The sequence below is a fragment of the Acipenser ruthenus genome, chromosome 16, assembly GCF_902713425.1.
Source record: "Acipenser ruthenus chromosome 16, fAciRut3.2 maternal haplotype, whole genome shotgun sequence".
Lineage (NCBI taxonomy): Eukaryota > Metazoa > Chordata > Actinopteri > Acipenseriformes > Acipenseridae > Acipenser > Acipenser ruthenus.
The window spans coordinates 18,894,030-18,909,832 of NC_081204.1; the positions used below are offsets into that span (position 1 = coordinate 18,894,030).

The 15,803-nt window shown below is 39.8% G+C and overlaps 1 protein-coding gene across 2 annotated transcripts in view; it reads left to right on the top strand.

The window, feature by feature from the left end:
* Positions 1–2,624: 2,624 nt before the first annotated feature.
* LOC117412110 (FERM domain-containing protein 7-like) overlaps positions 2,625–15,803 on the top strand; it is a 40,925-nt gene continuing 27,746 nt past the window's right edge. For both annotated transcript variants that reach the window (XM_058988986.1, XM_058988987.1), the window contains exons 1-2: positions 2,625–2,928; positions 3,571–3,739. In XM_058988986.1, coding sequence (XP_058844969.1) covers positions 3,599–3,739 — 141 coding nt within the window. In that variant the 5' untranslated portion in view covers positions 2,625–2,928; positions 3,571–3,598. The remainder of the gene's footprint in view (positions 2,929–3,570; positions 3,740–15,803) is intronic.

Here is a 15,803-nt window from a genome sequence, read left to right on the forward strand (position 1 = left end):
AAACTGAAGACACCTTAGGAGGTCTAAAGAACACGGAAACCACTTTCCAACTCTAGATAAGCCCCAAGAACTGCAGGAGACAAACACTGAGGATGAAGACCATAAAGAACAACAGACAAGTACACAGGGCCTCGCGGATAACATCAGGGGTCCGGGAGTTCCGAGGACCAGGGTCAGCCAGCCTACCGTGAGTCTTCAGCGGTTGCAGAGTCTGCCCACAGCAGATATGGAAGACCCCTTTGCAGGCCCACACACCTAAAAGACTTTGTTTGAATCAATAGAAATGTTCATCATCATTTGTTTTATTTTATGTACTAGAGATTACAACTGCTAACAAAAGTTAGTTGATAATGTTCAGCCGTTTAAAAAATATATATATAAGAATGAGAAAGGATGTAGCAGTATGTGCAGAACCTATTGTTGTGTGTTACTATTGTTGTGTGTTACTATTGTTGTGTGTTACTGTTGTTGTGTGTTACTGTTGTTGTGTGTTACTATTGTTGTGTGTTACTGTTGTTGTGTGTTACTGTTGTTGTGTGTTACTGTTGTTGTGTGTTACTGTTGTGTGTTACTGTTGTTGTGTGTTACTATTGTTGTGTGTTACTGTTGTTGTGTGTTACTGTTGTTGTGTGTTACTATTGTTGTGTGTTACTGTTGTTGTGTGTTACTGTTGTTGTGTGTTACTATTGTTGTGTGTTACTGTTGTTGTGTGTTACTGTTGTTGTGTGTTACTATTGTTGTGTGTTACTATTGTTGTGTGTTACTGTTGTTGTGTGTTACTGTTGTTGTGTGTTACTGTTGTTGTGTGTTACTATTGTTGTGTGTTACTGTTGTTGTGTGTTACTATTGTTGTGTGTTACTATTGTTGTGTGTTACTATTGTTGTGTGTTACTGTTGTTGTGTGTTACTATTGTTGTGTGTTTTACTATTTTCCTGGGCGGAGGCATTAGGCGCCGCACTGCACGGATATGACATGGAGCAAAAACAGAGTAGAAACAGAGTAGAAACAGAGTAGAAACAGAGTAGAAAGGCAGCAAAGAGTCCTGTGTAATAAAATCTAAGTTGTTTTGTTTCCCATCTGGATTTGTATCAACTTCTTATGCAGGGGAATACATCAAGCTTTAAACAATGTGGGGCATGTTGTCTGTGTCCTCCTTTGTAAAAACCTGTGAAAAGTAATCATTTAATATATGTGCCATTTTTTTTTTCTTCATCTATGATTTTGCCATTTGTGCCTCTTAAACAATTAACCTCCCTTTGAATGTTCTCTTGCTGTTATAATATTGGAAAAACATTTTCGAATTGTGTGAAATGTTACCTCAGGCAGCACAACACTTACCCTACAAACACCTATATAAAATGTAAGTTGACATTACCTCAAAACACATCAACACTAGAGGCGTCCTGCACAGTTGAACTTAATACATAGCAGCATAGCGGTAAGTTACCATGGTAAGCAAGAATGAATATATATATATATATATATATATATATATATATATATATATATATATATATATATATATATATATATATATAAACCATTGCCCTGAGACATCGGAACATACCTTCCACACAAGTAAAACTCGCTTTACAATCAGCTAGCAACCCCGGTTTGCTGCAAAATTATGTCGTTCTCGATCTACCCGGGACGCCAGTTTATATGCGCTGCGAGTGACAAGAAGCATTAATTAAACTAATTAAGGTGAGAATAAGTCTCACCTGTTAGTCTCATATTGCAATTGTGTTATTATATTTGTCTGTGTTTTGGAGACTTCAAATATTGCGATCAATATCGATATTAAAATACTTGCACGATATCTATATACAATTTTCATATTGATGCCCACCCCTCATAATAATAATAATACAAGCAGCAATTAAATAGAGAACCCATTAAGATAAAACGTCCAATTAATAATAATACGTTTTTAGTCTGGATTTAAAAACGTATTTAAAAACTGTAACGGTATCTGCTTCCTTGACAAATACAGGCAGAGCATTATATAATTTTGATGCTCTACAGGAAAAAGCCCAACCTCCCATATTACTTTTGTTGAGCCTAGTCACTCCGTATTTTAAAATAGCTATCCGTTCAATACTACTGACAATAGCCTCTAGTAAAGACACCATTTGGCAATCCCTTCCAATAGAAGAACACAACCAAAACACAGGGTTGCTTTCTGCCTGTGTTAAATATAGAACAGAACTTTTATATTAAAAAGTAGATTGATAATACTTCAAAGTAAAAACACAGTCTGGAGTCCCCTATTATGACACACAGTTGAACACATTAAAAAACCCCATTAAAATAAACAGAAAACAGAAAGGGTGGGCTTAAGCCTCTGCCTTCCTGCCATTATGCCGCAAAGTGCTCTTTTTCTCAGTCACAACAATATTGCGATGCTTGAAAAGTGCCCTATATTTATGAGCCCCTGTCCTTTTAATATCCTCTGTACGTTACTGCCCAATCAACATTATTGTTTCAAAGTAATTATTTTCAGCTCTGTCCTTTGTCAATCAATGAATTAATACATCAGTCAAGTAACTAATTAAGGTGGGAGACTTTTCATCGTCATTCATTACAGCATTGCTTCATTATTACTGTAGTTACACAGCTATACAATGATACAACTGAATTATCACTGGATTATTTGTGTAAGATGTTCATAAAAAGTTTACTCTTTGCTATGTTCTTCACTGTGTAATAAACTTGGCAATGCATCTGTAAACATGGAAAAGAGTAAAACATCAGCTTTGAGTGTTCACAGTCAGGTGACTCATCAAGTCAATTATCCCGTTTGCTGCTCAGCAAAGCCGCCTGTGGCTGGAGGGGGACGGCAGTAAGGAGTTATGTTGGTTGATGGTGACTGTGGATCTATTTATTACATTTGTTGGACAATGACGTTTGGAAACAAAGGAGTTTAGGTAAGTGTTGGGTTAAAATAGGATTGTACCGGGCGTCAATATAATATAGATAACATATTGATTACGTATTGCAATTACTGCAAGCAAGGAGAGCTCGAGTCTAAAGAAATGCACGATGTCATAGTCTGTATGATGTGTTTGTGTACAGGAAAATATCTAAATTAGTCAAATGATTAGCTAGTTAACACTTAACCTTCATGAGTCGTATCACCAAAACAAACTTGAATAAAATATATAACTATTTGTTGTAATATCTCACGTGCCATTATTTTAATTGTAAACGGAATTTGATTAGCTTTTAAAGAACCTGTTTTTTTGAAGGTGTCAAGTTTCTGTTTCGGGCTGTGGTAATTTGAAAAATATTAAAGCAATTGTTTTTGGCACTGGAACTGGAAATGTCGTTTTATATTGGAAATCCGCAATTTCACTGATTGATATGTCTGACATGCCAGTGGGACGATTTGTAAATGTAGGCTGCGCATTCTTCTGTGGTTAACAGGTTATGGGCACACGTGAATAACGTACATACTGCAGTATAGAAATGGAGACATCGGTAATTGTATTGTACGATACATTTTAAAGTACATGTACTGTATACAGTTGTAGGATCTATTCTATTTCATTTGTTTTTATTTATTTCAGGTTACGTGATCTAGCCGAGTGTTTAATTATGTGTGAAAGTAGATCCAGATCAGAGATTTGTAAGTCCTCAGAAAAGACTGCAAAAGCAGCGCGGAAAAGATCCAAGGAGAAAAAGCTACAGCTCAAAGTGCTGTTTCTGGATGAAAGTCAACAAACATTTGAGGTTGAGGTAGGACTACATTTGAAAACGACTCTTTGGGAACAACATGGTTATCTAATTAAATTGAAATATTTGTTACGTTTTAAAATAATACAGTGTTAACTGTATTGAATTAATTAGCATATAAATGAAACAGTGTAATATATATATATATATATATATATATATATATATATATATATATATATATATATATATATACTGTAGTGGTGTGGTCTCTGATGTGATGCCACAGTGAAATGTAATGTGTATACTGCAGTGGTGTGGTCTCTGATGTGATGCCACAGTGAAATGTAATGTGTATACTGCAGTGGTGTGGTCTCTGATGTGATGCCACAGTGAAATGTAATGTGTATACTGCAGTGGTGTGGTCTCTGATGTGATGCCACAGTGAAATGTAATGTGTATACTGCAGTGGTGTGGTCTCTGATGTGATGCCACAGTGAAATGTAATGTGTATACTGCAGTGGTGTGGTCTCTGATGTGATGCCACAGTGAAATGTAATGTGTATACTGCAGTGGTGTGGTCTCTGATGTGATGCCACTTTGAATATATTGATTGGATTCAAGCATTCAAAATTTTAAAAGGTATTCACAATGTCGACCCAAGGGACTTTTTCAAGCTGAAAAAAAAAAAAAAGGACCAGGGGTCACAAATGGATATTTGATAAAGGGTCATTCAGAACAGAAAATAGGGGGCACTTTTTTACACAGAGAATTGTGAGGGTCTGGAACCAACTCCCCAGTAATGTTGTTGAAGCTGACACCCTGGGATCCTTCAAGAAGCTGCTTGATGAGATTCTGGGATCAATAAGCTACTAACAACCAAACAAGCAAGATGGGCCGAATGGCTTCCTCTCGTTTATAAACTTTCTTATGTTCTTCTTATGAAATGTAATGTGTATACTGTAGTGGTGTGATCTCTGTGATGCCACAATTGAAAATGCTCTTGTCAGGTGGCTTGTATCACACAGACTTCAACCCATTTCTTGAATCGGATAGATCTGAAGTATTAATACTAATTCGGACAGCAGCTGTAAAAGATACAGCCACAAAACTGAAACAAACAACATACAGTATATGCCATTAGGATGTCGATTTGTAATCTAAATCAGTGACAAGCAAAGTGACCAGAAGACTGTTGAGAACAATCATGTCGTTCAGCCTCATACTGCTATGGACATTCCTTAGTGAATGTAATTCAGGTAATTCTTGACTTTTGCATGAGTTGTGGCCTCTGACTGTTTAGTTTTGTTATAAATCATTGAGAGATGAAGCTTGTGTGTCTGGATAAAACTAGCTTACATAAACTGGAAAGTCAACAATGTCAGCTTTTCTGTTGAAGCAGAAGGCTGGGCACAAGCCTGCACACCGCGAGCGAGCATCTAAGCCACAATGCAAAAGGGCCAGGCTCCTTTCACACAACACTGCCTGCTATTTCCTATCTTTGGGGGACGTGCAGGTTACCCAGGTAACAGGAACCCTTTCTCTAGCATAAGCAAAGCATGGGGCACATTATTGAATTGAACACAAAACAAGGGCACACTTGGACTTTGCTTTTGTCTAAAACTAAAATGTTCCTAGTAAAATGTAATTGTTATTAATATTGTATTTGTTGTTATTATCATTGTATTTGTAGTTGTTAGTTTGTGGCACTACCAATGTAAATTAGCTGTAGCTAACTTTGGTGCGATGCATCGCATGTTTTAATCATGAATGTTTTTATTGCACATGGTCCTAAAAAAAAAAAAAGAAAAGAAATAAAGGATGTACTTGCTTTGAAATCTACCTTGCCTTTCTACATTTGTTGGTACAGTAATTTTGCCTTCCCATGACCAGCATGCCGCTTATAGGAATGCCTATGTGGTTGCATTGCACTCATGGTTGAGTGATTGCATTCTTCTGGTTGAAAATGGGGTGTTCAGCAGACCGGTCAGTTCAGAAGTTTGGTGTTCGGAACTCTTGGTTCTCTGTTCTACTTGCACCAGTGAGGTCACATTGAAGAGAGTCATCTATTCAGGAGTACCAGGATATTTGGTTAGAGGTCTGAGTAGGGGAAAACAGGAACTAAATGTCCCAATTTTACATGTATTCATCTTTCTTACTAGTGTAGGAATGTCAGCAAATCAATATTATTTGATACCTATATTTTGTGTGATTTTAATGGTGAAGTGACAGAACTGAAATGTCCAATATTCAAACTGTATAGCAGTTTATAGCTGATCACGTCTGCAGTGTTAAGGCTTTTTTTTCCATAGACAGGGCTTGGGGGGGGGGGGGGGGTTGGTCTCCCATTTGTTATTCTTGTAAATATTCTCTTTATAGATACCATTAGTCACTGCAGCTTTCTTACATAAAGCCCTAGTAACTGACAGCTTCAAGGCATTTTCTGCATTTTGGGTTGCAAAGAGACAATAAGTGAATCACAGGCTTGCTGAGATTAATAGAACAATCCTGAGTGCATGTTACAAGAGAGGTTCAGGCAGCATGCTTCAGTGTAACTGCATTTCCACTTTATACCCTCAGGCACCATACATGCTCCTTTTCCTTCGCTAAGAGGCAAAGTATTTTGTTAGTGATTCATTGTAAACTGTGAGCTACAGATCATTTATTTTCCATTTGCAATGCCCAGAACTTCCCTTTCCATGGAGATAACAGGTGTACATTCAGTACATAGGGGCGCGGTTTGTGTAGCGTGAATTGAGCAGTTGAAAGAAGTATACATATTTTATATATATATATATACACTGCTGTGCAAAAGTCTTAGACATGTTTCATTTTTCTACTCTGACGCATTATGAGCATCAACAATTTACTCAAAGTCTCCACTAGTGTATTTCTACTAATATAACAACTTTGACTGTTATTAATACAGCTTAGTTTGGATGAGAATAGTTCACATCACTCAATTTTCAAGGTGTAGTATCCGAAGCATAATCAACCAAAACAGAGAAACATCATCTGTAATTGACAAACCCAGTACTGGAAGACCCAAAAAGCTGTCTAACAAGGATGAGCAATACTTGAAGATTGTAATATCCATAAGGAATAGAAAGAAGACAAGTGTTGAACTGACAACAGAACTGGCAGAAGGCTCAGGTGTCACCCGGACCGACCAGTCAGATCCATTACCCGCAACCCTCCAGCTCCTGCCAAATTCTGGAGAGCTCCGAGGAATGACTGTGGCCGACTGTGGAGCTGAAGAACCGGACCAGCTCTCCGGCGTTGAAGTTGAGCCCTCGAGCCCTGAGGCCGTAGTTACGTTTTTGCCTGACACCAGCGGCCTGCAGTTGGTCCCTGGCAAAGCGGTGGGCTACCTCTAGCCGGTCCTGCAGCCTCCTGATGTACTCAGGACCCGGGCCAACTGGGGTTGTCTGTGGGGCAGCCGAAGACGATCTTCACTGGCGTGCGGAGCCAACGCCCCAGCATGAGCAGGGCTGGAGTGCAGGCAGTGGAGTCCTGCACATCTGAACGACAGGCCAGCAACAAGAGGCAGGTGGGTGTCTTGGTCACAGCCAGCTGCACGGCCAGCATGCAGTTGAAACACTCATCCAATCCATCTCTGCGAGTGGAGGGGGGTGGTCCTGGTCTCCAGGAGCGCAACTTTGAGTCCCAGGTCTTTGCGGACATGTGCCAGCGCCTGGGTAACAGTGCCTGGGTCTTCGTCACTCCGGTACCCAGGGTTTCGTGGTGGGATTCTAGCACCTCCCGCCGCAGTGCATGGGGAGGTGCTAGACAGACTGCATGCTGTATCTCAGTGCTGCACAGACTGCATACTGTATCTCAGTGCTGCACAGATTGGATGCTGTATCTCAGTGCTGCACAGACTGGATGCTGCATCTCAGTGCTGCAATGATAGGGTGCTGTATCAGTGCTGCACAGACTGCATGCTGTATCAATGCTGCACTGACTGGATGCTGTATCTCAGTGCTGAACAGACTGAATGGGATTCTGGGATTTGAATATCGAATCCATCTCGAAAGATTTGGCCAAATACCAAACCGAATACCTAATCTACAAACTGTTGAATGAAAAACAGACTGGCAGCTACTTACAAGGGGCGCTCACAATCTATAGTTTTGAGTCTTTTAGTAAACTAGTATTTTTATTACCAAATGGAAATATATCCCTGAAAAAGATTTCAGTTTGAAACTTACACAATTTACTGCTAGCCCCCTCCCCCCACAACAGAAATGTCAAAATACAGAACCCTTTACCTTTACAAGATAGGAGAGCTGCATCTTTGCCATAACCCTCTATTTTCTTTAATGATGTTTCAACCTGTGATCTGAGAGTAGGGTTGCCAATAGGCTTCAGAATCTCAGGACACTTTAAGGCAGGTCAGGTTTTGTAGGCAGCAATGTGGAGTAGTGGTTAGGGCTCTGGACTCAATCCTTTACCTAGATTGCTCCAGTAAAAACCCAACTGTATAAATGGGTAATTGTATGTAAAAATAATGTGATATCTTGTAACAATTGTAAGTCACTCTGGATAAGGGCGTTTGCTAAGAAATAAATAATAATAATAACTCGCCTCTCTAAACTTCAGTAAAGCGAGTGTGAATTGTGCGAACTGTCGCTAAATCAATTGAATTGTTTTACTTAAGTGTTACCAAAAGCACACACCTGCCTGCGAGGATCATCAGGGCAGCAGTGTGGAGTAGTGGTTAGGGCTCTGGACTCTTGACCAGAGGGTCGTGGGTTCAATCCCAGGTGGGGGACATTGCTGCTGTACCCTTGAGCAAGGTACTTTACCTAGATTGCTCCAGTAAAAACCCAACTGTATAAATGGGTAATTGTATGTAAAAAATAATGTAATTGTATGTAGATATGATGCGATATCTTGTAACAATTGTAAGTCGCCCTGGATAAGGACGTCTGCTAAGTAATAAATAATAATTTCCATCAATCAGACCTATACAGTAGCTGATTGGCTTTGAGTCTCTTACTGGACCTGACCTGCCTTAATGTCCTGAGATTCTGGAGCCTGTTGACAACCCTATCTGAGAGCTTTGAGGAAAAAATTACCGTGATGAATCTCCCTACGAAATAAAACACACATTGCTTTAAATGCACCGTGTGTGTAACACCTATCAAATAGGCTACGAAATAGTTTAAAAAATATTTTAATAAAACACAGTAGTTCCCAAATGGTTCAACTTGTATTGGCACATTATAATAATTTAATATACAAAAGCATATTGTTCAACAATGTCTTGCACATCTGACAGTTGTAAAGTTACCAAAAATATATATTTCTGTGCACCAATTTTTTTTTCTCAGTATGATCTCTAGAACATGTTTGACAGACAAAGCAACAAAGCACAAAAGTCTGCAACAGTTTGCCGTTACTATATATTACAGGTTTACTGCATAACTTTACTCCATGAAAAGTGTGATGTGACTGTGCTTTTGCGTATGGGGATATGTTTGCATTAAGCAGCTGTGTGACGTGTTTAGTGCGTGCGCCACCAGTAATAGGGAGTTGAGAGTTGCGACAGAGTTAATCAAAACGTGTTCTTGTTGTTAAATACAAGAGTTACGTTCAGTACCGGATTCGTGTCTTTCTTAAAGAACTACTGCACGCTTTGGAGGTATGTATTAAAATGGATGTGCGTCTGGGCAGATATAGGATTCGGTTTCGGTTCACCGAATCCTAAGTATTCGACCGAATCCGAACCCTGCTCAAAAAGTAGGTATTTGGGATGTCCAAAACCGAATCCTGGATTTGGTGCATCTGTAAATTAAACCCCAGTCACTGGTATAATCAACATAGAGTATGTAATATGTGTAAATTGGTCTAATGTGAACCTTGAGCTTGGTGCCCAGCTTTATCAATATCAGGTGTGAAGTGGGCGAGTTTCAGCTGAAGAGCACCATGCCTGATAATGTCGAGACCATTTCTGTGTTTTGGCATAATGTGCATCACTTGACTGAAGCCTTGTTCCACTAAGTGTGGTAGGAAAGGCAATCATCAGGAGTTCTGTCCTTTTTTCATAATGCCTGATATTGATATTCAGGCCACATAACATATAAGCCAAACCAATTGAATGTGGCTCTGGCTTCGACATCATCATTTTGTAGGTCCACCATATCTTCTTGCAAATAAGGATCACATTCTTGTTACGGAAAATGGCTGCACTATCCATTCAGGACTATTGAGTAGGCAAAGATCTTGGAAACAAATCAGCATGTCTTCTTTCATTTGGATGATGCGATTGAAATTCTTCATTGTTCTCATGACATAGTTGTCAGAACAGCCTGTCATTCAAATGATGACCTTTGATCTTGTCAGTGGCCTTTATTGCCAAGTGTAAGGACTGGTGAAGTTGAGGACTCAGCTGTTTGGCTACCAAATTGTATTGGTGCAAAACACAGTGAACAGTAAGCACCTGTGGTGCGTCCGCCTTCAACAAGCAGTAAACCCACAATATCGACCAACCATCGAAGGGGCACCATCTGTGGTGCAAGCGACTAAGTTTGTGAGAGGAATGTTTTTCTTGGAGAAGTATTCTTTAAGCGTTTCGCTTGGTGTCTATTCCCAAAAATGTTACACGGAAAAATTCTTCTCTTGTTTGACCCCAATGGTTGAAAAGGACATGAGAAGGGCATTGCTGTCACTTACAGAGCTTTAATCTAATTGCAATGAAAATTCAGTTTTATGTAAAAGGGAGCACAGTTCCTCAGCACCTTGAGCCATTTCTTCAACTGGGTGGACACAGACTCATTGCTCAGAGGCACTGGTGTAGCCAGGAAATTTGTCACTGGGGCAAATAGAAATGTTCTATTTATTTTTACAGTGCTAAACGTAATTATTATAGAAATGTAATAAATCTCTGAACTTCCCTACTTTCTAAAAGAAAAAGCACCATTTCTTCTTGCCCCTCAGTTCCTGAACCAACAATATTTTCTTTGTGTCATGTCACTGAGGGATACCAGCACGTCTTGCTCCACAGAAGATAGGAGCAGTGCCTCCAGTCTGTCTTGCCGCATGGTTTTGACCAAATAGAGTTTGGAAAAGCCTTGCTCTACAGAGGCAGTTGTTGCAGGCAATGTCAGGGCTATTCTGTACAGGCACTCAAGGTCCTTGTGTTCCTTTGCGATTGGTGCATAGGCCTCTGAGAGTGACATTGTAATCTTTCGGCCTGGCAGCTTTCTCAGCAGCCTCCACTGTTCCACAGCAGAAAAGGAATCCAGCTGTGGATATCTGCTGGCCAAAGTCTCCACTTGATGGTAAATAGGCAAAAGCATTCAACTCGAAGGGAAACAGGTTTTAAGCTCCAAAGGATCAGGTCCAAGGTGCTGAAGTAGAACTCTGTCTTCATGCCCTCTTCTGTAATGTTGTGCAGCTGAGTTTCTGGATTCTCATCAATTCTGGTGGACACGCTACATCTTCTCTTTTCTTCATATTCTGCCCTGATGCCCATGGTGCTGGCAAGGAATTTAGCTTTTGTACAAAGCTCTGCCCACATTACACCATTTCTCAAGTCCAGGATGTTGTTCTTTAGCCTGCTGATTGTGTTGTTAGCATTAAGGAGGTCAAGGTTGGAGGCCTGTAGCACCTTGTTCAGTTGGTCTATATCACCCATCACTCGAGTGAGCACAGCCAGGCACACGATGAATTTGAAGCTGGTTATGCACTCTCTGAGCCCAGCCACTGTGCCTCTGTTTTAATCATACAAACACTTTCTTTATGGGACAGTATTTTTATGGTGCCTAGCCTCTTGTAAACTACAGAATGAAAACACTTTAACATAAATTGTAGTACAACACTTTCAGATTTTGTTTTAAACATTGTGCTTTGACTACGAAAACGTATTTACATATATTTGTAAGCAAAGAAGTAGCTTATAGGGGTGGGAACTTAAAACATCAAGTTTAAAGAAATAAAAATGCACATGTATTTTTATCAATTTAACCCAAATGTCAACTATGTCAATACCTAGAGTTTAAACATTTATAAAACCAAAGTGCATGTCGCTGGTAACTTTTAAATATTTAAATGGTTTTCCTGTGTTGCATGAATATAGTTTCATAATATATTTTTTTTCTGAAAACACTCCGATTTGTAAACTATAATCATTGGTTTAAATAAAGCCTAACAGTTTTATTTACTGTATTTAGAGCCTGGCAATGTCAAATAATGGCTTAGAATAGAAAACCCTACTGTATTTGCCAACTACTCATACCTTACGAACAGAGTTTCACTAGTTGCATGGGGTAAAACGCCCATGTTAAATATATTGACAATGCATACAATTTCCAAAATAATTTTTTAAAAATATATATATGTTTATATTACTGCCACCTGTGTGTAAACAAGGCAGAAATAATTAAGAAAAGGAAAAAAAGCATCCATGTCTTCAGATTTCCAGCATGGTGAAACTGCATCTGCGTCATCCTACCCTGCGTTAGTTCTATTATGTACCACTTTTTAAACTCTTTTGAAACTCCATAATAAATAATTCAGGTGTATTACAGTTGCAGGCAAATGTAACCACTTTGTAACAAGAAGCTAGCATTTCATTAAGTCTTTAATTACAAATATGTTTTGTTGGTAATGATTTTAAAATACATAGCAAAGCCAAGAAATGAAAAAGACCCCGGTATCATCACATCCAGTAAACGGCACTGCTGGTAAGAAACACTTTTATAACGGGACATGTTCATCTTTCCTTGTGATGTACTTCTGAGTTATCTTAAAATAAATGATATCTACTAAACTTTCAAATACATACCAGGAAACCGCACTTACCAGTGTTGCTTTTCTGGTCAGCTGTGGGCTGAATTGGCCCATGTTTGGGACTGGATCACTCGGACCACATCCAATACATTGTAAATATGGACATTATCCTCATCTGTTCCTTTCTTTTAATAACCTGTTACTGTGTGGAGTTGGCGGTGACCTGTTTGGTGGGTTCCCATGTATATACAGCCAATCGGCATTGGAGTCATGTAATAGGCAAGGGGGTGGGACTTTTTTTATTAGAGAGTGTACAGTTTCCCTGGTTGAGACAGGGCTATCCAACCAATGGGATAACTGCAATCCTGACCCCCCCCACCCCCACACCCCAAAGAAAAAAAAGAAAATCTCATCAGATTTGCACAAATTGCATGGCCCAATCCTGACTGGGCAACTGGGGCAACGATTTAACAATTCCACTTGGATCACACTCCGTTACTGTGGATACGACTTCTTTTATTGCCGGAATGGTGAGCTGGTTCATCAATAAATGGCCACATTTTGCGATCAGCAAAGAAATCTTGTACGAAGCAGTAAGTACACTGGCATTCTGGTGTTGTTTCCTCTTGAAAATATCATTGATGGAACCCCGCTTGATAAACGTTTCTCGTAGAACTTGAAAAAACGATAATTCTTTGCTTGCTTTATCTAGATTAATCTTCAATCCTGAATCTTCAAAAGTGATGGTTTAATTGCCGCATTTGAGAATTCTTGCTTGCGTAAAAAGCACAATGGCAGGTGTTGATTTGATGGCGATGGAATAAAACCATATTTCAAATATTCGACGGAATGTTGCTGACTCTTGTGCCATTGCGCGGATAAACTGTGAAATTCAGACCATAACATGGCAACAGGTGTAAATGGAAGGGCTGCTCCGTTCAGATTGGCCCATATTAAATTTGCATGACAAACCGGATAGCACAACTGGCAGTGACGTTGCTGAGTAGCACACATTTCTGACTTGATGTTTACGAGATCTTGTAGTGCATGAGTCGGTGTGTACATTACTGACACATTGTGTGGAAGTAGTTTAATCAGCATTTTGAAATGTTTCCACAACTCCACCGTTTTTGCGGTTAAAACCCCCCCCCCCCGCCCTCTTGGTTGTAAACTCCCCCCTTTGGCTTTAGAACGCCCCTTGGAGGACGGTATTGTCCCCATTTGAGAAACACTGCTGTATCTGCACCAGGGAGACTTGTTTCTAAGTGGTTTGAGATCTCTAACTACTGTAGCGTTCTGCATTGACATGCTAATGAATGCAGATGTTTATTGCAGCTGTTAATGAGTGCTTCATTTCCTGCAGCTCCTGACATAACCGAGCACTTCTGTTTATCATAAATAAGGCCTATGTTTTGTTTCACACATTTAACTAGTTAAAGCCCAGTGATGATCAAAAGCACCACCTTTATCGACACAGTTATATTTAGATTGTAACCTGGGCTGGTACAGTACTATGTTCTGACAAGCAGACTTGCTGTTCTTTCTAGGGTGCCCCTCTGCTTGAGGAAGCTGTTTTAATTATACATGGACTGTGGTAATTTGCAGACTCTGGTGGCACATTATATTTAGAACCCTAGAATTATTCTGTCAGATTCAAGGCTGCCTGTACACAAAGTAGGCAGCTTTAAACAAAAACAGCATCTGCTTCTCAAAAAACACTTGAGATGCATTGGGCAATTCATTGGTGAATGTGTTAATGTAGTTCCCAACTCTAATCCCTTATTCACTGTTGTTTAGGTAGGTTAAAGTTTCAATTATTAGCATATTTTACACAATTAGCTTTAGCCTCTTGTGGCTGATTGTGTACAGGTGCAGGAGTGATGCAGTGCGCAATGAACAAACACAGAATTGTAATCCAGTTGGAAACAGGTTTTTTAAATTATAATCCTGTTCTGGTCACCAAACAATAACTCCAGGCAATACACAACAATGTGTAATGCACTGGAAGTAAATAAACAGGTTACAGTCCCAAATAATAAACACACGTATGTACAAACACGGTCACCAGTCCTGGGTGCGTGCTGTAGTGCTCGTGGTGGGTAAGTTTATGCATGACAAAAATGAAGTGCTGGCCCTTGACGACCGCTCCAGAATGTGATGGCCGTCTAATAATAACAAACAAACAATTATAGGCAAACAAAACAAAAAACTCACGGTACTTTTATCACTGGGAGTCTCACAGGTCCTTACAGGTTTTAATATTCAAACCAAAACGAAGGAACAGATTGCGATTCTCTGTCCACTTTTATGCCGTCACACATGAACCCTTGGTAAATGAGTGCAACCGCCTCTCCAATCTGCGGCTGCCACATTTTCCGGGTCAATACGTTATGCAATGGAGTCTCACCCCCTTCCAGGCTGGCCGACTTCCCTTGAACCTGTGAAAGAACTGTCAGACCAGCCCGTCCAGAGAACTCTGTTCTCGCTGCTTAGCTCCCTCACAGGTCAGGATTTACAATCAAGAATCATTGTATTTCTGTCACACCCGTGTAAAAAAAAATAGCTATCAACTGCATGCACAGTCCTCGAAAACCAACATAAATGCACGCAAGAATGCATCACATTTTTTACAAACCGAAAGTATTCAAACTATGCTCGCTCACTTTGGTGTCAGTGTGGTCCATTAGCACTCGGAAAAAGCAAAAATAAAACCCTAACCAGGTTAGAAGGGGAAATGAAACCTCTGGGAATCCATGGCTAGACGGACAGCCCTCCCTCCAGGTGGCTAGCGAAAGTCTTATTATGGTTGCAGAGAGGGTTATACAGTATTGTTCATGACAACATCCAGTCTATTCTTGAAGGATCCAATCTCTGCTTCACAACTCAGTCTGGCAGCCTGTTTGATGGTTCACCACCCTTTCCGTGAAGAAGCTCCTTCTCCCCTCGATTTATGAATATGCCCCTGGTTCTGTTCTCTGTGACCTGTGAAAAATAATTCACAGCAGTTACTTTGTAAATCCCTTGACATTTATTAAATACCTCTATTAAGTCGCCTCTGGCTTTCCTTCTTTCTAGGCAATACAGATTCAGCTCTTTCAGTCTATCTTCATATGACATGCCTTTTAATCCTGGAATTAATCATGTTGCTCTCCTCTGTACTCTCTCCAATGCCTCAATGTCTTTCTTATGATATGGGGACCAGAACTGTACACAATATTCTAGGTGTGGTCATACCAGTGCGTTATTGAATTAATGTATCTTCTCTAGATTTGAATTCACTGTCTTGGCTATAGGCATTTGATGTGCCTTTTTTTATAGCTTCTCTGCATTGTCTAATTCGCTTGAGATTAATCCACTATTTGTACCCCCAAGTCCTTTTCATACATAGCCT